Genomic DNA, 23,568 nt, shown 5'->3' on the forward strand with positions numbered 1-23,568 from the left:
ATATAGCATAATTTTGTACAGAGCCCAGTTTGATAGAGGCTTATCTGTCTTGAATCCTAGCCACATTGATTTAATGAGGTATTAAATCTGCTTCCCTATCTGGACCCAGGGTCCTGACTCCTAACTGGGACTACATATCTTTCAGACACTTGGATTTTTCAAAAGCCTCTAGTCTAATTAGAATTTTGAGAGTTAGAATTTTGGCCTCAATTCATGGAGGCCAAGGACAGGAAAACTCTGCATTTGGCATCCTTTTCTGGTCCTCACAGAACTCTCCCATGATGTTGGTCTGAAATATCCTGCATTTCAGTTAGCTTATTCATCAGGACGCAAGTACAGAACTCAAGGCTGATTTGTTTTCAACCTCTTAAACAAAAACCACAAGATGGAGGTAAGGTGTATTTGATACAATCAGAAATATTTCAAGTATAATTCACACGAAACGTAACTTGGAAAATACAAGTGCTCTGATCCATATATTTTAAAAGGCTTTATGTACACCTTGTGTCAGAAGATAGCCATTAGTTATTGAAGATGGAGGGCAAAGAGATTATATACGAAAAGTATTTTGAGGGACTGTCTTGTGCTTCATTAAAATAAATGTTCAGGTTAATTATTTGAAGTAATTAGGAACAAATGAAGAGGACATCTACAGAAAAAGAAAGCAACCAGAAAGATATCCATCAGATAAAATTTTGAATATTCTTTCACTCTGAATTCTTTGTCGGCTAAACTTATTTTCTAGATCACTCTAATTTCCACAGGTGAGCCTTGTTCACATTCAGTATCAAAACTAATGATGACATTATTATTTTGGTTTCACTCTCCTTTTGGCATCTTTATGTTTCTTCCGACAGTCCTAGAAAAACATAAAACCGAAAGCCTTTGTTAAAAATAGCGGTAAATACTTTCCAAGGTGTTTAGGAACTATAAAGTAAAATTTAGGTTATTCAGTGTCAGGGTTGTAGAAGCCATTTTGGAAGTGCTCACTTGGAATGTACAGGGGATATTCAAACTTTTGGCTTTAAGTGTTTACAATGGAAACTGTAATTCAGTCTTTCAAAAGTCTTATGATTTCCTGCTACTTAATAAGCATGGCCAGAACTCATTCCAGTCACTCAATGGGGCCACTCTTCAGTCTCCTTACTGCACCATGGGTTGAATGAATTAAACAAGTTAAAACTTCTCTTCCAGCACTATAATTCTGAGCATTTAAGTCATGTTCTCAGTTATCTTAAGTTTCATGCCCTCCTATATTCTTACACCAGGCAAATATTAACACAAAGATAACACCATATCTTTTTTTTTTTTTGCGGTATGTGGGCCTCTCACTGTTGTGGCCTCTCCCGTCGCGGAGCACAGGCTCCGGACGCGCAGGCTCAGCGGCCATGGCTCACGGGCCCAGCTGCTCCGCGGCATGTGGGATCCTCCAGGACCGGGGCATGAACCCGTGTCCCCCGCATTGGCAGGTGGACTCTCAACCACTGCACCACCAGGGAAGCCCCACCATATCTTTTTAATTAATATGGAGACAATGAATATGAAGATACAACTACTCACCATACGCAAGCTGTTTGTTCTGGCCTCCCAAGAATTCCTGCTAATATTACTTCCCACTCCTCTCCAGAATAAGTCAGAACCTAAAAGGGGAAAATAAAGAAGGACAAGACAGCCCATTAATATTAAAACAGACAATATTCTAGTGCTGGCATTATCAAGGTCTTCAATTCTAGTTAAGACCATGTCCCCCCCACCCCCCAGCCGATTTATGATAATTTTCAAAAATATCTTGTTTTCTTTACAAAATGAAAATGTAGAACTGCTAGGATTTTACTGTTTATAAACCACTTACTATTATGTAACTTGGTTTCTGTTTGTGTTAGGCTTAAGAAATGAGTTCATTGGGCCTTCCCTGGTGGCACAGTGGTTAAGAATCTGCCTGCCAATGCAGCGTACACAGGTTCGAGCCCTGGTCCAGGAAGATCCCACATGCCAAGGAGAAACTAAGCCCGTGCACCACAACTACTAAGCCTGTGCTCTAAAGCCTGTGAGCCACAACTACTGAGCCCGCATGCTACAACTACTGAAGGCCATGCGCCTAGAGCCAGTGCTCTGCAACAAGAGAAGCCACTGCAATGAGAAGCCCATGTACTGCAACAAAGAGTAGCCCCCGCTCACCGCAACTAGAGAAAGCCCGCGCACAGCAACAAAGACCCGATGCAGCCAAAAATAAATAAATAAAATACATTAAAAAAAAAAAAAGAAATGAGTTCATCAACAGCCTCAGAGTTTTCATGTGAACTTTTTTTTCTATTTTTTTACTTAAGTATAGTTAATTCACAATGTTGTGTTAGTTTCAAGTGTACAGCAAAGTGATTCAGTTATACATATATATTCTTTTTCAGATTCTTTTCCATTATAGGTTATTACAAGATATTGAGATAGTTCATGTGAACTTTTTAGGGTACTAAAGACTTAGGAGTTTTGTATGTCTAGTATCTCAGCAAACCCCTGGAACAAAACAAGCCCTTGTTGAGGTTAGTGAACAAGTGAGGGAGGTGGCGAGTGGGAGCTTTCAGTTTTCCAGAGCTTTGCAAGTCAACATGCACCTGTCTAACAGAGGGGGCTAAAGCACATGACACTGCAAAGGGTCAGAATTTTTCCCAATCAGTTCTTACGTGGATGCGTGTTAGTATATCAGAATGCGCTATGGTGAGAGCTGTACTATTACCTGTTCTATACCATTTAATCAAAAAATTGACTTACCATGAAGTCTCTCATCATTCTTAGAGAAAAAGAAATATCTAGTGGTCTCTTTCTCAGGTAATGATACTTCTCTGAAGTGAGAGAGAAAGAGAGAGAGAATTGGCCACTTAATTTCAATATTTAAGAAATGTTTACACTGTAAGTATAAATGAACTATTCCTTAAATATATGTGCTTTGTGTTTTGCTCATTTTTCTTTCCTGAGTTAAAGTGATACCACCCTTTCTCTATTCAACATTCTTCTCTTCTACCTGAAACTTTGGTAACGAGGACTTACTTAAGTACAAGCTCTATCTTCCCTGTGTAGATTGTTGATATTCTCACCCCAGCATTGCTACCCAATTTGCCAGCGTTTCCCATGGGGTAGCAGCCAACGAGCTGAAGCATACTCTTTCCAGATCAAGGACTTCAGTGGCAGGTTTTCTTCCCCATGCACGTCATATCCCCCACCCAGTCTACCCAAGTTTCAAGGAAAAGGAAACATGCTCCCAATTACAAAAAGGCTACAGAACTCTCTGAAGGAGCCAAAAAAAGAAAATTGTCTTGAGAACCTAAGCTTAGATACTTCTATAACATTTCTAAAGCATGTCTAACTCAGATTTTATGAATTATGAAATAAACCTGGACAGAAACACATTACTTACCCAGGGCTGGGCTTTTTGTCATCTGTTTCTTCAGTAACATCTTCCTCTTCTGAACTGCTGTCTTGGAAACGAGGGTCTCCCTGCCAGGCAATCTTCCCAGGTTTCACTGCCTCAACTCTATAGGTCTCTATATCGTCATGACAATGAAAGATAACACAATTGTAACCTAACGACCGATTATTTGTGGACACACTAATTTACTTTCACCATGCACTCATATTTCTAAATTTCAAATATCTTAATCATTAATTCAAAATATGTAGTATCTTTTTAGATTTTCAAATATTGAGAGAAGCTATTATCATATTTTTGGGCATTGCTAGGGTGATCTGATAAGGAATATAGTAACACTATAAAAAGATATACAAACTAAAGGTTTATAAACGAGCAACGCAATTTAAAAGAAACAAAAAAAGCATGGCACCTGTGCTAGCATGAGAAGCCTAAACTGAACATGATGCAGTGAAACCAGGTTGCCTTCCTGCTTATTCATAAACGAGAAAAGGAACATATCTTTATATTTTCAATTCCCAAAACCTCTTTCTAAAACTGCTGAAAAAGCTTCTGCTATAAGATGTGGGTGATCACCTCACAAGTCCTCATAATTTCCTAAGTACACAAAACACAGCTCCCAGGTTGCTGAGGTGTCTTAGTACTCATTTCAAGGCCATTTTCTCACACTTGGCTCTCAAAGTTAGAAGAATTAAAGACAGTATCTATATCATATCAACTCTGTTCAACAGTTTAGGACTGACCTTGGTACTCAAATGGACAACACAGGCAAGAGAATGAAGTAAGCAGAGCAATGATATATTGTGTCTTACTTAGAACAATTTTGGAAAAACTACTAGATTGCTAGACCTCTCTCTGGAGCACTACAAAGCTGGGATTTAATACTCTCCTGCTAAACACATGGATACTACTTTAACTGATGATCTTTAAAGTAGAGCTTATTGTTAGCTGTGCATGTATTCTCCTGTATAGGTATATCTTGTTTTTTACAGTGAACTTCCAGAAAAGCTACACTTCATCTTAAATAATAGGTGAGGAGCAACTTCCTAAGGAATAGGTGTTTTTAACTTTTAGACTATGTAGGACTTCAGAGGTAAACCTCCTGAAATGGAATGCCAAATTATTTATACTGGTGCTGATACTTTTCTCTAGGTTCTGACAAATCTCCAAGGATAAAGTTTGAAACAACTGGTGTATTGATGACATAGCATATTTGTATAGAGCAAGGGTTACCTATTTCTTCCCTTTCCCTACCATATAGCACTGGTTTTCCTGAAGTCATGGCTTCTCCAACTGCATCTAAGATACAAAGCTATTTAAATATATGACTTCTTATATTTCTTCATGACTATTTCTACTCAGCATTAGAAGGGATGCTGCACATTATTCTCTGGCTTCCCTTCATATGGCAGCTATCTAGAAGTTTGCTTCCAAATGCAAGAACAATTTCTTACTGTGTTAAACACAGCTTTAGGCACAGTACATTTATGGTCATGTAATGCTGACTGCAATACTGTAATACTGTTTATACAGATGGAAGAAAGAATCCTTTCTTCAGCTAATGTTAAATCATTACAGTTACAGTAGATTCAATCAATTAAGTTCAAACCGCTTTAAATGAAAATGGTTAAAAAAGAAATGTACCTTCCTTTACATTTTTAGTGTGTGAATCAAAAAAGGAGAATGTGAACCCGGTGGGCTGTTCATCCCCAGTCATCAGAGCTGTAGGGTCCTGGACTACTTCGGCTTTCTCTCCATCAGAGTCCTCATCCCAGGGTGTGTTGTCTTCCTTTTCAATGGTATCTTTTGTAGTTTGGAATATTTGTTTTAAATCCGTAGCAATGTTATAGTACATTTCTTTAGATACCTCAGGTAGCTTCTCAGCTTCCTCCCTTTTCTTCTTTCGTTTTGCTTTACTGCATTGACATATATAGAGATATGTGCATCACAAAGAAAGTCAATTTTTGGAAAATTTCCAGAAATCAGGAAAGAAAAACACCTTGGATAACTTTAGTCCCATCCTTTCAACAACCAAGAGGATCTACATATAAAACTCATAAAGGCAGAACCTTAACCAAAAAGCTTTTTATAGACAAAACTAATTCAAACAGCTCCAAGTATTAAACAAGAATCATATTCTCCTATCTCTTATCCTCTGAACTACATTTCAGAAGTCACACCTAAGATATTAGCTATGAGTAAGAAAATTACTTAACTGCAATGGGCCTCAGTATCCTCATTTGTAAAATGAACTATGTTAAACCACATGACTTACAAGACTTTTTCAAATTCTAAAATTCTATGAGTTTTATGACACTGGCATTAAAGGATTTATTCATAATTCTGTTTTAGAAATGCCTTATAAATGTGCTAAATCTAGTCTGGGAATGAAATTTTTCTATTACCATCAACCTGCTCTCTATTTAGGAATATGTTTTTCTCTTTGATCTTAAACCAGAGTTACATGGCAGCCTCCAATGTTGAGTTTTTAGCTAGTAAAAGATTAAAATCCTCTTTTCTATTAGAGCCTACTCTATTTACTAGGCCAAATATTCTAACTATATTACCTAAAATAATAATGTCCTAAATGATCATCTTATTGGTGGAGACTATCTTACAGAGAGAAACTTTTTTTTTTTTTTTGCGGTACGCGGGCCTCTCACTGTTGTGGCCTCTCCCGTTGCGGAGCACAGGCTCTGGACGCGCAGACCCAGCGGCCATGGCTCACGGGCCTAGCCGCTCTGCAGCATGTGGGATCTTCCTGGACCGGGGTATGAACCCATGTCCCCTGCATCGGCAGACGGACTCTCAACCACTGCGCCACCAGGGAAGCCCAACATCCTAGATTTTGAACTGACACTATAAAAAGGTGAGACTTCTGGGGAGTCTACAGCAGGGTTGAGCATGTTCTGCATATGGTAGGAATATAAAACAATTTTCGACCAGAGGACAGGTTGTGGTAGTTTAAAATATGTCCACAAATGCCTCAATGCCTCTCTCTTCAGGAAGGAGTGCTTAATCTCCCCTTCCCCTATAAAAGTATGGGTTGGATTTAGTGACTTATTTCAAGAAAATTGAGTAAGGCAGATGTGTCACTGTGTGACTTCTAAGACTATGTCATAAAATACACTGTGGCTTCCTCCTTCTATGTCTCTTTTGGGTCAGTGTTATGAGAGCGCTTAAGCAGCCTAATGGAGAAGCCAACAAGGTAACTGGCTAACGGCTATGTGAGTGAGATATCTTGGAAGTACATCACGAGGCTTAGGCAGGCCTTCGGAGACTGAAGCCCCAAGGAACATTTTGACGGCAACCTCTCCAGAGACTACCCAGAATCACATTGCAATGTGGAATCCTACATTGCAGGGAATGTTTATGTTAGTTTCACTTTGGTCTGGTCTGCGATTCTTTTTAAAAGAAACCTTTAATTTTGGAATAATTTTAGATTTATAGAAAAACTGTAAACAGTGTTCCCAAATAACCTTCACCTAGTTTCCCCTCAAGGTAGCATCTTACATAGATATGATACAATTGTCAAAACTAAAAGATTAACACTGGTCCACTACTATTAACTAAACACAGACTCTGTTCCCAACCCACCAGTTTCTCTACAAGTGTCTTTTTTGTGCCAGGATCTAATTCAGGATACCACAGTGCCTTTAGTGATTTTAAATAGCAGGAAAATCAAGAAATTAAATCAGGCAGTTACTGGTTGCTCCATATATTTGCCATATTTATCAAAATGACAGCATATCTATAAGAAATAGACACTCCTACCACACTAGGGTAGTGCAGTGGATAGAATGGTTGCCTCCAGAAAGATATGTCCGGGCCCTAATTCCTGGAATGTGTGAATATTTCCTTATTTCGAAAAAAAGGTCTTTGTAATAAAGTTAGGGATTTTGCAATGATGAGATTATCCAGGCAGACTCTAAATGGAATCACAAGTGTCCTTTTAACAGACACAAAGATGAGAGACAAATAGAAATGAGAAGCCCACGTGAAGATGGAGGCAGAGACTGGAATAATATAGTCACAAGCCAAGGAATACCACAGATTGCTGGCAGTCACCTGAAGCTAAGAGAGAGGCACGAAATGGAGTTTTTTCCCCCTGAATCTCCAGAGGGAACACAGCTCTTCCAATAATCTGGATTTCAGACTCCTAGCCTCCAGAACTGTGAGAAAAATTTTTGTGGTTTTAAGTCACCAATCTGTTACAGAAGCCACAGGAAACTAATGTAAGTAGAAGACACCTACTAGAGAAGGGGCACATATCATCATTTCTATGCATGAGAGTCCTTTGTCATAAGTAAGACTCTCCACCACATCAATAATTCCTCTCTTCCCCCTTCCCTGTTCTTAAACTAAATACAATGGGGACCAGTGGATGTGATATTGGTTACTATCTACTTTTCTCACTGTCTGAAATGAGATTAATTCATATGAACCTGCTACTGAAAGTAGTAGCTTAATATACCTTTCTTTTGGTTTATCATCTCCTTTTCTTTCATAAGTGGCATGGTCATGCCTTGTTGGATCATAACGTATGATGTCCCTATTAAAGAAAGGAGAGTGATAAGTTGGAAGAGACAATTCAGAACATTAATGCAAAAAACTAATAGCAAATTATAATGCAATACCAGGGCAATTCCACTTTTTGAGCAAGAAAAAGGCACATAATATCAAAGAAGTGTATTAGGAGCTCCTTAGAAGCAATCATATTTTAAATTATCTCATTTTGACTTGTCCTGGATCTTTAAAAATGTTTAATATTATTTTAAACATACTAAAATATATATGGATAAAATGATATGCTATTGGGATTTGCATAAAATATGTCAGTGAGGGAAGTAGGGGGAAGTGAGTAAAGGTATCAAAGAGAAAACTGGTCACATGTTGGTGATTGTAGAAGCTGGGTGATGGTACACAGGGGTTTCATTACACTAGTCTCTCTAAGTTATATGCTGGAAATTTTCCATAGTAAACAGTTACGTTTATTAATATTTAAACAGTTGTCCAGTTTTTTTTTACTAATAATAAATACAGAAATAATTTAAAATTAGTTTCTTGAAGTGAATCACTAGGTCAAGGTAAGTAAAATTTTAAGGGGCTGATACATGTTGCTAACTGCTCTCCCCAGGAAGTTTAAAATGGCCTCGTTTTATGGCAAAGGAAAAGAGGGCAGAATGGGATGAAACATAAACCATACTTAAATTTCTTAGCAGCTACTGATCCTTTGCTTGTAGAACTGCTTAAGTTGATGTGCAAAACACTCTGCACAACATTCAGGGCTTTCAACTTTTCTGCAGCAAGCTCTTCTTCCTCAGCAGTTTTCTTTTCATTTATTTCTTAGAGGGAAGAGGATAATTAGTCATCTCTTGGCAAACATAACTTGAGAAGTCTCAATAATCAAATATTTATGAAGCACGTAAACATGTGCAAAGCACATTAAGATACGAAGAAGAAAAGTTAAACCTTGTTTTGCTAACCCCCCTATCCCCAAGATCCCCAATGTCATAGTGAATCTAGAAACTGCATGACCAGCAAACAAAATTCCCATTTCTGTTTGTAATTATAAAAATGAAATCTGAATTTAATGGCTTTCAGTGGCAAGTCTAAAAGTTTTTAAGGTAAAGATTGACAAATGTAATAGAGCAAGATACTAATTATAAAACTAAAGTGATTAGAGATTCTTTGATTTTTTAACTTTCTAAAAATTAATCTAAATTACATGTAAATCTAAAAATGAAAGATAGTGAAAGATGCTAATTTTACTGACTATTAATATGATGTTAGTAGACAGTTACTTTAGCCTTTAGATTCAGTAATAAATATTGCAGGAAGAAAGCCTACATACAGGGCACTGTGGAAGCCTAGAAGCTTGTTATCCTTAGCTACTAGAAACAGACAAATATCAGAGAACAAAGTTAAACATTTAACAGCTAGTTTGGATTATAGGTAGAAATACAAAAGAAGTCTAAGTAAGCCTTAAAGACCTTTTCAAATTACTGCAGGATATAAACAACCAAGTAACAGAAATAAACAGAATAAAATGCTGATTTGAATAGTTCTCTATAGAGATGACCCAAAAGTGTCTAAGGGTTCAAAAGAGGTAAATATTATGTTCAATTGGATTAAGAAATATTTTATAAATCAGGTGGAGTCTAAGGTAGGAAAGACAAGTAGATCCCCTGAGGAGGGAGGAGAGCATGCCAGGCAAGGGAAAAAATGAACACATACATTGAAATAAGAAAGTTCAAAGAGTTTACACTACTGCATTAGGTTAAACCATATGAAACTGCTAATATTCAACAATTTTTGACTTCAAAAAATGGTACTTTCAATTTTACCCTAATATTGACCATTAGGAAATAGAACACAATGCTAGAAAGGGCTCAAGGTATTTGTAGACTGGCTGCAAGGTATTTGTAGGCTGCTTACCTGCAGGACAGTCTTTGTGCAACTCACAAAAAATTCAGCTTCAAAAGTTGGGAAGGAAAGAAATAAAAGACAGAGATTTTATGTCTGACTGCCCTAAGAATGGAAGTACCATCAACAGAAACAGAAGGGTCCAGAGCACCTGAGAGAGAGTAAATTCAGTTTGGGATTTGCTGCATTTTAACACGCGTTCAGGGACGCCTGTGAGAAATATCCATCAGGCATTGAGAAAAGAGTAATTGGGAGCTCAGCAGAATAGGGGCAAAGATGACCCAGATTTGGAAAATATTCACGCACAAAAGAAGGTTAAAGCCACAGGGACTTACAGAACCTTTACATATCTAAAGGCAAAGCGAAAATTAGGAACCAAGAATTAAGAAGAAAATAAGGACGTTATAGTGCAATGGAAGCAAAAGGAAGAGAACAGTTCAAAAAGGAGGATCAACAGTGACAAATGCTACAGGCAGGCTGAAGAAGCTTGGGAAGGTGCCACTGCATCTGGTGAACCAGTTAGTATGTGCAGGCAACGCATACTAAAGAGTTGTAAAGAGACAGACAAAAGTGGCAGAAGTTAGAAAGTAAACTCTACGTATAGCTTCTAGGCTATTCCCAAGGTTTTGTCCATTCCTGTTTTCAACATGGAATTTTGAGTGAGAAGCTCTGACACATAATTTGCTGTGGATCCTGGAGAACTTACTCTCTGAACACTTGTTTTCAGAAGTGTACAATATACACAATAATCACCTCAAAGAATCAAGAGCATCATTTCCAGAGGTGGTATTTTCAATAAAAAGCCAACTGCTTCTAAATTAGGTGCAATTTATTTTTTCATTTCAGGTTTAGAACTGAAAAAAGATGGGAGTGGCAACTTGAAGACTGGCAGGGTTGAAGAAATGGCTTTTTGAACCTATGAGACCTATGTCTGTAGAAAGAGGGAAGAGACAGAAGAAAGGGAAAGTATGAAGATGCACATAAGAAAGGAGGTTAACAGGAGGCATGAATGAGGAAGATTAAGATGCAGATTAGATTAACTCACGAAGAGGAAGAAAGTAAGGACAGAGTAGTTCTGAGATTGGAAAGGAAAGCAGGGAGCTCACCTGAGGTGGCCATCCTCAAGTGAGGATGGTAGGAGGTAGGAGGTAAGGTCTTTGGCAAAGGATAAGAGGAGAAGATCTTGTAGAGAAAGTTTGGAACCACTGGTGTGGAAAATGGTATAGGAAGTAAGAGCAGAATCAGGATGCTTCTGGTAGCATCACTGCTGTTAGACCTATTCACATGGGATGAATTTACGTAGAGTGACATTCAATGGTACATTGTTTTTAAAAACCTGCACCCAGCACGCACGCTGGAAGGAAGATAAACGTTTCCTTTAAGTAAGCCGAGCGTGATGCAACTGTCTTCCACAGCCTCACCAGGACCTGATCTACTGCCAGGTAGGGTCCTTGCCTTCTCTCTAATGCCAGGGACAGGATGATGGAAGATGGTACCTTTGGTGGATGCTAACTATTCCCATCTTTTCTGGCAGCTTCAGGTAATGAAAATTTTATAAATAAATTAATATGTACAAACAAACTCAAGAAGTATCGAGTAAGCTAACTACTGGATTACAAGCTCCACAGTTCAGTGTCTTGGGGTACAGAGTTTCTCCATGTGTTAAGTGGAGAAGCTAGACCACATGACTTCTCAAGGTCCCCCAGCTCTGACATCAGGACAATCAGGCATTTACCTTCCCGTTCCTCTTCACTATCACCTTCTAGAAATCGGGAGTCCATGCGAAATCTGTCATCAGTGCCGAAGAGAGACTGCAAATCCATGAGCTGTAAGACAGAACACAAAGACAACTGACAGCCATATTCCCAAGAAATTACTTATAAACAAGACCTTCCAAGTATACCTCCATGCCATGAAGTTCACTACATGGATGTTGGCATAACCTCACCGACCCATGAACCAATCAGAGAGGCTCATGGAGGACTCACTATCAAAATAAACACCTTAACACTGGAGTGTGGGTCAAGGTCTGCCTGCACTAACCGAGATTTAAGGACTATGTTGAAAAATAAGGACATGTTGCAAGTTTTATTATTTTCAGTCTTCACTAACCTTCTGTCCAGCTCTGCCCTCAAACTGAGGTTTAATTCTGAACCTGTTACTGTCATCTTCGGAACCAGATTCCTCATCATCGCTGCTGTCAAAGAGCTTCCCAGAGGCTCCACCCACGGACTCCTGTTACATAGGTAAAGACAGAAACATTTATTAATAACCAAGACAGTATTTCCTTCATTTTGTAATCTTCCTCCTCACATGTATGGAACAACAACCCAGATGCATCTCCCAGGAAAGACTGGATGGTGGTTAGAATGGAAACTTCTGACTCAGTGATAGCTACTTGGCCCCTTGGGTCACTAAATCCAGAGGCTCCTAATGCAGCCTGGAATGGGGGGAGTTATTAAATGTGTGAACACCTTCTGCAGGGTTTCACTAATATTGATGTCACTTTGCAGATGATGTGGAGGATAGATTTATGTGGGAGAAAATCTCTAAGGCCCCTGTGGTATCCATGCGTGATGGTCAGGGGAGCCCTTGGTTTCACTGTGGCTCCCAGAGGATTTTACGTTGAGCCCAGCATTTGTGTGCAAGTCTTGGTATGCAACATGCAGAAATGGATCTGCAAAAGTATAGGAATGCCCACCCTAAATTTCTTACTTTTACTGGTTCCTCTCCTGGATGGTTTTGCTCCTGAGTGGATGTCTCCTCTGTTTCACTTTCACTGTTGGAACCAAAGATGATGTGCGTTGGCTTGTCCTCTGAATAACCATCCTAGAGTGGGCATCAAAAGCATTACCCTTAAGACAACCCCTCATCTCCTTCCCCTAGCAAGTCTATTTCTGACCCTATTTTCTTATCTAGTGAATGCTGCCATCATCCCAAGATAGAAGCTTCTCTTTCTCTCCATTTCCAGTTTATCACCAAGTCCCATCAGTTGGACCATCTTGCTATTTTAAAAATATATTCCCACTGTCACTGCCTTGGTTCTGGCTCAAGACCTCCCAAAGGCTGTCTGTCCCATTTGATTTGTTGTTCTCATCATGTCCTGAACCATCTTTCCCAAACAGAAGTTGGCAAACTTTTTCTGTCAAGGGCCAGAGAGTAAATATTTTAGGCTTTGCAAGCCACATATCGTTTTGGTTCTCTCTTCTTCTTCTTTTTTAAACCCTGTAAAAATGTAGAAACCATTCTTAGCTTGGAGGCTCTTCCAAAATGGGCCATGGGCTAGTGGCTTGTGAGCTCTAGTTTGCCAACTCCTGTTCCAATATATACACAACTAATCTCCATTCCCTTGCTTCAAGTTCTTTAGACTTTTCACAGCCTTGAGAATAAAGTCCAACCCCTGTAGCCTCTTCACACCTCACCCCTACTTCTCTCTCTCATCTCATTTCTCACCATCTTGTACTCTATATATTTAATCACACTGATTGTAAATATTCACTTTTGTACAAACTGTTCCTTTATCTTGGAATGCCTTTCCTCTCTCTTTGTACCCTTTTACCTCTGCCAGACCAATTCCCACTGATCCTTTCACACTGGACTCAGTTCAGCTGAGGAAGCGCCGGCTCCCCACCCACCTCTGCCCCACCACTGCCAACAAATTGGTATCAGTGTGCTGTCAGAGCACACAGGCGCACTTCTTCCTCATCCCATGGAACTGAACTGTGACCTTCTGTCCACCACACTGTAAGCCAATACCAACCACCTAACAGTGATCCTCTCTGTAAATCTGGCACTTGCTGTGAAGGCCTGGAATTTCATAGGTAGTTAACAATTGTTGAAAGAATGAATAAAGACTCATTACAGTAAATCTTGGTAAGATATGAATCACTTGGCAAGTGATTTATATGTAAATTCAGACATATTAGGACATATCACTTAACTGTATCAGTTACAGCTTCTAAAGTGATATCCGGATATACTAAAGATACAAGGACACAAAACACAAACATTCAGCTCTAAAGGAGCTGAAAGGTTGGACTTGGAAACGAGTTCTTGTTAAACCCCTAGACTGAAAATATACTCACCAAATTTGCCAGAGCATTGTGAACCAACTTCTTCTGTACTTCTTTGGCTTTCTGCCTTGCCTCTAAGGCTGCCAAACGCTTCTGATTATCTTCAGCGTGCTTATCCTTAGCATTAACATCTGATGGGAAGTCAGTTTTGCTTCCCTGAGGGTCCCTCCTGGAGGAGACCTCTGGTGATTTCTCAGGGGCCTTGCGGCTGCACAGATCAGGCCTCTTTTCGGAGCTCTCTCCTGAATTTCTAGTCCCGTGGCAACAGTCTTCATCAAAGTCTCTCCTGGGAGTCTTGGCACCAAGACTCAAAGATTTCTTATCTTTTAGTGGCAATAGACTAGAAATAGGATTTTCATTTCCCTTTTCTGAACTGCTAGGGAATACCACCTTGTGAGCCTGGCTCTCAGAAGTAGACTGTCTCTTTTGAGGCTGAATTTGGTTTGAGTCATTTGCCTTCTTTGCACGTTGGAAAAGAGTCAGTTTACTTGATGGGCCATTAGCATACAAGGACCATTTTTTCATGGACATGCTCCTGGGATCCTCAAGTTTCAAGGATTTATGATCTTTATTAATATTGTTAGAGGCAACACTCTCTTTCAAGGATTTTTTCACTGATTCCTTTCCATAGAGACAGCCTACTCCCTTGAAAGCCTGGAATTTTGGCTTTAAGGTATTTTCCGTTGGTTCCTGTTTTCCATGTGGGTTCTCTTTTCCTTCTAAAAGGGAAGCCACAATCTCCTCAGGATGAATACATTGTTGGCCTTTGTGGAGGCCACCTGGAGTTCTGTGGCTCTTGGAGGCCCTGTCAGACTTGGCAGTGGTTTTCCGGCCATTGCTCTCAGTATCTTCTTTTGGCGCCTCCTGGTTACTGCCAGCCAACTGTTCCAAATCAGCTAAAGTGAGATTCATATGGAGACAGGTTTTCATCATGGTGTTATACTCCTTATCTCCTTCAGACTCGGTTGATTCTGATACAGAATCAGCATCTTCACTGCTACTGGACTCAGTCGGAGATTCACAACTAAGAGGCTTAATTCTGCGACTGAGGGCTATCTCTTTGTTTTTTCTTTTTTGTACTTTAATGCAATCAACAGAAAGATCACACCTTTTTCTATTTTTCAAATAAGTTTTCTTGTGCATAGACTTTTCTGTTTGTGAAAATTCTACACTGTTTTTGATCTTATCAGAATTTTTTTTCATTGCAATGATTTCATCTGTATCTCCTGAATCAGAGTCACAATCATTTCCCATAACATTATCTTCACTACTGAGGCAAAAGACATTATTTTTGATGCCTAAACCTGTTGAAGTATGAAATCTGTGAAAATGTGATTTAAAATCATCTCTTACAACTTCAAAGGGATCATTTTCCGATCCATTTATTGAGGACCATGTAGTTTTCTCTAGGTTTTCCTCTCTTGCAATCATTAGTCTTAATTCATCTTCAGAATCAATATCATCATCAGACATGCTATTTCTCTTTTTGGTAGTTTCTAAGTCAGAAGTCTGAAAAACTACATTTTTAAGTTTCTGACTATCAGAATCAGGTACACAGGGTGATTTAGGAGTAATGGAATTATGAGGTGTATTTTGTGCAGCCTGCTGTTGTATTAAATGTGGACTCTCCATTATGCTACTAGGTTTTGGTCTCAAAGCCAGAGATGCAGTGGAACCCTCATTCTTCTGCACTTTTATTATCTTCTTGGCAGGGCTGTGAAAGTCAGAGAATTCTCCTCGTCGTTTCTTACTCACAGGATCGTTCCCTCCTTCCAATTCCCAAGTGAGGCTGGATATAGGGATAGCATTCGTGAAATCCTCCCCTATTTTCTTTAGGTTGTGGCAGTATTTTGAGGGATCATACTTTATGATGTCACCAACAGTCAAGGAAGAAAACAAAGGCACTAGGTTTTAGAAAAACCTATCAAACTGGTAAAGCAAAAAGAATACTGTTTAATCTTGAGCAAGTCATTGACTCATCTTACCCTCAGTTTCCTATCAAACAAAATAAGGACTTAATTAGGTGATGCAGGGTCTTTGGAACGGACATGTCCATGGCATGTCCAGAGTGAAAAACAAGAACCATCACTATTAATTGGCAGAAATTACTTGGGCTGCATGTGTATATCACAGCAAACTGATTCAGATTATATTCTAGGTACAAGAGGTCACAAGACTTTTCTGTAAATCTGAGAAGTCTATCTACTGAGCTAATACCATAAAGCGGAGTATAGAGAGGAACCCAGAGGGGGCACAGCTAGGTACTAAGTGTTGGTATCTCAAACTTAAGACTCAAAGATTCTCAAACTTTTTGGCCATTCCTGTCTTCTCAATGCTGGCTCACCCTAGATCTGATTCTCTTAGCTCAATGACATCCATTTCACATTTTACTCTCTCTCTGCATTTTGTAGGTCTTTCTTAGAAGGCTAATAATTCTTTATCAGGTCTTTGTTGCTGACATTGTCCAGAAAGATTCTAGTTAATGTCACTGTGCTGTAGTGACAGCTGGCATTTGCTGATTTCCTAAAACATATGAATAGACAAGTATAAGTTGCTTTAATCTATCACTACTGAAAAGTCCCTTTGTTCATTTAGTAACTACTGAATATATGGGCAATTATATGTGAGGTGTGCCAAACAGTGTCTATTGTCTCTTGGCTTTACACTGCCCTTCCAAATCCTCCTCTTTGCTGTCAGCGGTACCCTTGGTGGGAAGCTGGAAGGTGAAGAAGAAAGAAGTATTTCCCTGACTTTAGTGCCACTGGCAGGGACAGCAGAACCAGCAGCTGTGGCCAGGGCTCCAGGGGCCTCAATAGCCGTGAACAGTGAGGACACACCTCTGTTCGAAATACCTGAAATTGCTTCTGCTTCCCATGACACACAGGGTTAGAGCTAAAAGAATAGAGAAGTCCTCTGCCCAGAAGTCCATGACACTAGGAATTCAAGGTCTTAGACAATCTGACCTCCTTTCCTCAGGGGAATGGGCATCTGAATTTGCTCCTACTGGGTTCCATACTATTTCTCCATCCACCATTCTTCTGCCTGTCTACACATTTCTACCTACTATTTTCCTCTCTCCTAGACTCCTTCCTATCTCTTTTCTATTAATGTGAAACTTATCCTACTTCCTCTAAAGCCTTCTTTAATGATTGTGCTGTGTTCCCTTGCCCTTCTTTAGCTCCTTTGGCAATGGCTTTGAATCCATGTCAAACAAGAAGAATGAGGTATAAATTAGTACGTCAACGTGCTTCTTTAACAATCATCAATTGTATCACTTGCATAAAACCTAATTACATTCTCTCATTATCCTCTAATTGTTTCATACATGTAGGTAGGTGAGTCTTACCTTACTTAGAAATTGGGAACATAAAAACTGTTACACAAACATCTAAAGATTTACTGACAGAGGCAGTGAAATTCTAAAGGCATGAAGTAAACTTTTGCAAATATCCACATCGTAGTAAACAATCATTTCTCTGAAAGGTCAATTGCTAAGGATATTTTACGTTTATGTTGATTCTTTAGGTGAAGGACAGGTAAGACTCTTCCAAATTTACTCACAACCCAATTCTAAAAGAAAAAAAAATACATTTACTATACTTGTCACAAATGGAAAAGATTAATCACACTGCATAAATGTCACTTAAAAATATTTGAACTCATAGTGGACCACGATTACCGTTGGGTTCAGTTTTCTGATAATGAAACACGAGTGCTCAAAAAAAGTGTATCAGGAAAGGAAAAAGAAAGAAGGAAAATTGGGGCAGTTATCGATCTCATATAAACCATGTAGGATGCTACACAAATAACAGCCATTAAAAAGGCAAACGTGGGACCTGCCTGCACTCCTCACCACCTATACCCCCTGGGAGACTTGCCTCCACTTGGGTTTTGATTTCTCTTTCTAAAACGGGGGAAAACTGTGCTTTCCCAAGAGTTGTAAATGCATTTGAAGACCATAAAGCACTATCTATGTTAACTGCTTCAAAGCAAGAGAAAAAAGCAGTTGCTTTAAAACATGATGCTCATGGTCACCTGGTCTCAGGAATTGGTTCCTGAGCTACTCAGGCTACCAGAGGAGACTCACTTTGTGCCCTGGTACTTCTGTCCCTGGCACAGCTTTCAAATGGAAATCCACCACTCCCATCTTTTCTAACAAGTTGGTGTTGCTTGTTGTTGATTTTCCTTTCTCTGCTTTTGCTTCTTTTCTCTCCTGGGCCAATCTGAATCCAACAGAAAATATAAATAAGAGTTAAAATAACTAACCACACTATTAACAGTGCTTCTGTTTTGTTTTTTAATACTGTAAAGCTGTTTAACTTTATAGAGATCATTTAGGGTCTCTCAGTTTTTCCCTTTCAACTTATGTACTTTTGGCATTTTATCTATCCTTAATCTTTTCACTCTTCCTTATGAGGAAGAGGTGTCTTTCAGAGCCTAATATGCTAAGTCTTGAATATTTCTACTCTCACAACAAAGAGAATGCAGAATGCCAACTCAACCTTCCAATTCAAACTCCACCACCTTATACAGGCCTGGTCAACTGTGTTGACCAGTTCTCATTGGCCTCTTTGCCCCTGGTCTGTCGCCCTTATATTACAACTTCTAAGATTCATGCTCCCCAGGCACAACTGCATAGATACTCCAAGGCAGCAGCGCTGTGTGCTCACCTGCTCAGGGCTAGGGCCCCGGTTCCTGCATATAACAGGCAGCAAAGTGCTGCTGAATGAAAATCTCATCACTACCCTGTTCACAGAGGCCCCCAGCTGAAGAACAAAATCAAATTCTCACCTTCGTCACCAGACCACTCCCTCAAAACTTAGTTTAGACCTTATTTTTCCTTGTGGCATTTCTTTGGCCCAGAACAATCTTAAAACGCTCTTGGTCACTCCATCTGTACATTCCTAAAATATCTCCTATTTTGGAAGCACCCAATCTCATACAATCTTTTCTCCCTAAGAATACTTTTAGGATTTAAAATGCTTTAATAGTTTTTACATTGCCTTGTTCTTAAATCACATGCATAATTAATCTTATGCCTCTCATACAGGGATTTCCTATTATCTTTATGTTTTTGTATGACACTTTCATTAACAGCCTAAAGTCAACTTAAGCAATTTGGTACTATTAAAATTTTAAAAGGGCTTAACTATATGACATAGCAACTCCTTTTGTTGACATAAACCCCCGAGGGACCATCCTCAAGAGTCTTCTCTTATCAAGAGGAAGTGGAAATGGTTTAAATGTCTATGAGTGGGCGTTGACTAACTACACTGTGGCACAGCCATTTTCTAAAATAGTACTAAACAGTCATTACAAGAAGGGGGAAGACCTACATCATCACAAAAGGTTGTGTTTAAAAAGCTGAAATAAGTATATATTTTTATGGGTTAAAATATATGTATATAGGAGCATTACATCATCTCCTTTGGTGGGGTCTGGGGTCACAGGGAGTCACAGTTAAGAAGGATTTTAGCTCTACTTGTAATGCATATATTTGCTAAAACTGTAATAATACATTATTTGATAGTTTCAAATCAATTAAGTGAACATATAAAACCACTTACAATATAAAAAACATTGGGTCAAATCATGTAGAGCAAATCTTACCTGTGTAAAAAACTTTCCTTTGCTAGCTGAATTTGTAGAGTTCCACCTTTCCATTTTGTTTTATTTAAAACAGACATACCTATAAAGCAAAGAATCAGTACCCAAGTACATGGCAATGCAAAAATATATTTCAGCATGTGCTTTTACTACTTAGTTAGTACCAAAAAAAGAAAACCTGCTTATCACAAAGACACAGAGGAAATAGGATAAAGAAAATGAGACCTGGAAGGAGAAGGCTTAGGTCCCATTCTCATCTTGACCACTTATTAGATCCTTACACTCCCTACCTCCCCATGTAATTGAACGATTTGAATGAGGCAAATGTGTAAACCATAAAGCAAAATTTGTCATTTGTTTATAAAGTAATGTCAGGAATCTGTGGCAAATGGCTGGTATTTATTTAACATTTCATTGTTATTTCCCACACTAAAACTATAAAACATTAATGTAATTTTCTTAGAGTGAATCAGAGGACACTGGAATCCTGCAGCACCTCACTTTTATTTATCACCTCATACTAATTATCACTGTGAAACTTGCAAACATATTAGCTGCAAGCAACTAAACTGTGTTTAAACTACTGTGCCCTAGTAGTTGATTTTTCTCAACATCTGCTATCAGCTTCCTTAATAATTACCACTAACAGAAATTTCTATGAGGTAGGTACTATGCTAAGCACAAAGATATTATTCAACTTAATCTTCACAGTAATATTATGAGATAAGCAGTATCTTGGTCATACATCAGATAAGCAAACCGGGTCTTCTAGTTTAAATAAACTGCTAGGTCACACAGCAGAACTGATGTGTTCTTAACTGCAACATATTTGTCATATCTATTTCCTAACTGAACGAATCAATTTTTTGCAAATGAAATTACAAAAGGCCAGTGGCCCTCCTTCTCTATTAGCATGTTTCCCGCTCAGTGTCTTTTGACTTTTCAGTCTCCAAATAATTAGAATGTATTACTACATCAGTGGAAGTATGAATTATCTCCCCCTCTTTATTCATTGAAGGTCACAGGTGGCCCTCAGCTTTACTAAACTTATCGATGGAGGTTTCATAATTTCAAGGATATGATCTAATAAGGGCATATTCTAAACCCCTCTCCTAAGAGCATTTAATAAGAAGAATTAGTTGCCTGAGAAATGAACACACTGGGGAAGTGGGTATTTCATAATATCCAGTGGGATATGTGTAACAGGCAGTTTCTATTAAAGTGTGGTCCCTTATCCACAATATTTGAGAATGTCATTTTTGAGCAAACTCACTGGCAATGTGCTACCGTATGTCATTCACTATGGAATGAACCTAAACCTCCTGAATTGTAGGATATGGAAATTCTCTTGATCGTCGTTGACCCTCAGGATGAGTTAAAGGTGGATGTTTAGATTTAGAACAAAAGTTATTCCAAATTACATGGTGACATGGACTGGTAAATAGTATAGAAAACATTCATTACATTTTTTCAGGTCTGCTTCTGCTACTCTGATGTTGACATATGCAAAGACTTTCTGTGGGTTTCCTAAAAAAAAAAAAAAAAATTAAATTCGTACCCAGAGAACAATGTAAAAATTATTAAGTTTCTAAATTTAAAAAAGAGCTCTTAGAAACTTACTCTTTCAAAGGAAAACCTTGTTTATTTATCATTGGATACAAAGATTGCATTTTTTTTTTTTTTTTTTTTTTTTGCGGTACACGGGCTTCTCACTGCTGTGGCCTCTCCCGTTGCGGAGCGCAGGCTCAGCGGCCATGGCTCACGGGCCCAGCTGCTCTGCGGCATGTGGGATCTTCCTGGATCGGGGCACGAACCCGTGTCCCCTGCATCGGCAGGCGGACTCTCAACCACTGCGCCACCAGGGAAGCCCAAGATTGCATTTTTTTACAAGCATGATTATCTAAATATTCCAAAAGAAAATACGTAAGAGAAAAATGTTAAGTACTCAGTTAAGGAAACACTTTGCATGTTTGTATGTTAGTGACATTCTACTTAACAGGACCCTACTAATTATTAGAATTTTAGCTCTGAAAACTGAAAGCTACATGTTTCAGAAATTGGATGTTTGGAAATTCCCTGGCAGTCCAGTGGTTAGGACTCCCCGCTTTCACTGCTGAGGGTCTGGGTTCAATCTCTGGTTGGAGAACTAAGATCCCAGCAAGCTGTATGCCCAACCCCCCCCCCCCCACCACCACAAAAACAAAAACCGGATGTTTGGGAATTTAGAAATTTTTGATTTCAGAAACATAATTCTGGGCAAGTTCCAGGTCACACATAACACCTCCAGAACATAGGAGGGGGAGGGATGGGGGTGGGGGGTTACTACAACAGTATCATGTAATGAGATACATATCACTTTCAGTGTTCAGGGCTAACATTCATCTCTTGGGTTCCTTTATTTTGTGATACTTAACTTCAGTTATATTTGCCTTTAACTACCCATGAAGAACTATAAATTTACCTTGGTCATCTTTCCGAGTGATGATTTCCACATCAGAAACTTCTCCAAATCTGCTGAACTGATTTTGTAGGTCTGCCTCAGAAATATTCTGGCCAAGGCCACCCACAAAAAGGCGCTTCGTTTCTCTGTTGGCTTTCATCAAGGCTGGGCATACACTCAAGTATTTCTAGTGGAAAAAATAATTATCTACAGAGAAGAGCTCTTTCCCTTAAATCCTCTCAAATCTAAACAAAACAAAACAAACAAAAACCCTCAACTCCTTTCCCTGAACCTTCTATGCCAAACTGGTTGCCTGGAGCTGTGTTTCACTTCCTATTGTATTGCTCCAAATTTTATCTCCGGAGACTCCGTTCAAGGCCTACATCCACGTTCTTCATGAATGCATTTTGGAACAGTACCTCTACACAGACACAGGTACAGGCACATACTTTCCCTCTAAATGACCACAATATTACACTCTACTCCTCCCGATTTTACTTATCTATATTGTTAGGTGTTTTTCCTTTATTCATTCACTTTAACAAACGCTGACAGAAATGGGATGGGACAGGTTAGCACACGAAAAGATAAAAAGCTCTCAATCCTCAAGCTCCTCACAGTCACATAAGAAGTAAGCAAATGCAGCAATTGCAATACTATGTCACAACAGAAATATCTACAAAGTGCTGTTCAGGCATAAAAAGAGCAACTGATATCATAGCTAATACAGACTTTTTAAAAAACACTGCGTGCCAGCGTTGTACAAAATAGTTTGAAGGCATCTTTTTTCAGATTAGCAGGAGAGGTTAAGTCACTTTCCCAGTGCCATTCAGAGAATTAGCGGTGAAGCCAAGATTATAACCCAAATCTAATTTCAGAACCTGTAATTCTTTACACTAGGGAGATTGTTGGATTAGAAGGGACTCAGGAAAACTCTTCCAGAGGTACTGAGATTTGCAGCTTTTCATGAGATCTCTAATCTCATTTGGCACCCGGCTGGCGCTCAGCTCCCAGACTCCTCCCACGCGCGACCCCAAAACAGCGCCAAAAGCCCTGAGCATCGCTCCTGATCTAGGCGTGAGCCACGGCCTACATCTTCCTGGTAGCTTCCTCCGCCCCCAACCTACCCACCCTAGCCTTCTTCCTCTGAGCAGACTCAAAGACGAGAAGGGAGAAGGTAGGCCAGATGGCCTCGGCACATCCCATGCCCCAAACCCACTCCTCACCACTTCGTTTTTTACATCCCGCGCAGTTTAGGGCCGTAACTTCTAGTCACGTGTCCCAACAAGTGTTGCCTCTCTTACTTCCTACTAGATTTCCAACCCAGCATCCTAAGGTTCCACTACCACTCTCAGTTCCCCAGTGCTCTTTATTTCGTTTCCAGGCTTCTGGGAGACCGCGATCCCTCCGTCCTCTGCCTCAAAGTCCGCGAAAGACCCCAAACTAAAATTCCCTAATTCAAACTGCAGAGGGTTATCACCTTGTGCTCTCCTGGATATGGTCGGCGGAAGTGAGGGAGGGGAAGAAAAATAAAGAGACTCCCCACCATAAGTGCTTCCGGAACCTCCTCTTCTGTGACTTATTCGTTCTGGTTGCTCCAA

At 39.4% G+C, this 23,568-nt stretch overlaps 1 protein-coding gene across 3 annotated transcripts; it reads right to left on the reverse strand.

Moving 5' to 3' along the window:
- Nucleotides 1-475: 475 nt before the first annotated feature.
- NOL8 (nucleolar protein 8) lies at nucleotides 476-23,464 on the reverse strand. Of its 3 annotated transcripts, none has more exons than XM_060102401.1 (17): nucleotides 23,448-23,464; nucleotides 21,989-22,154; nucleotides 20,992-21,054; nucleotides 19,531-19,609; nucleotides 18,008-18,143; nucleotides 17,420-17,490; nucleotides 13,933-15,790; nucleotides 12,563-12,676; nucleotides 11,960-12,082; nucleotides 11,583-11,673; nucleotides 8,628-8,766; nucleotides 7,896-7,973; nucleotides 5,066-5,337; nucleotides 3,410-3,536; nucleotides 2,767-2,837; nucleotides 1,561-1,640; nucleotides 476-859 (listed from the first exon to the last, which is right to left on the reverse strand). In XM_060102401.1, exons 2-17 carry the CDS (start codon nucleotides 22,125-22,127, stop codon nucleotides 809-811), a joined length of 3,492 nt encoding a protein of 1,163 aa, XP_059958384.1. In that variant the 5' UTR covers nucleotides 22,128-22,154; nucleotides 23,448-23,464; the 3' UTR covers nucleotides 476-808. The 3 variants fall into 3 exon arrangements, with proteins under 3 accessions (XP_059958384.1, XP_059958383.1, XP_059958382.1); XM_060102400.1 differs by lacking the exon at nucleotides 23,448-23,464 and adding an exon at nucleotides 23,194-23,392; XM_060102399.1 differs by lacking the exon at nucleotides 23,448-23,464 and adding an exon at nucleotides 23,099-23,184.
- Nucleotides 23,465-23,568: the final 104 nt, after the last annotated feature.

This window comes from Mesoplodon densirostris, chromosome 6, assembly GCF_025265405.1.
Source record: "Mesoplodon densirostris isolate mMesDen1 chromosome 6, mMesDen1 primary haplotype, whole genome shotgun sequence".
Taxonomy (NCBI): domain Eukaryota; kingdom Metazoa; phylum Chordata; class Mammalia; order Artiodactyla; family Ziphiidae; genus Mesoplodon; species Mesoplodon densirostris.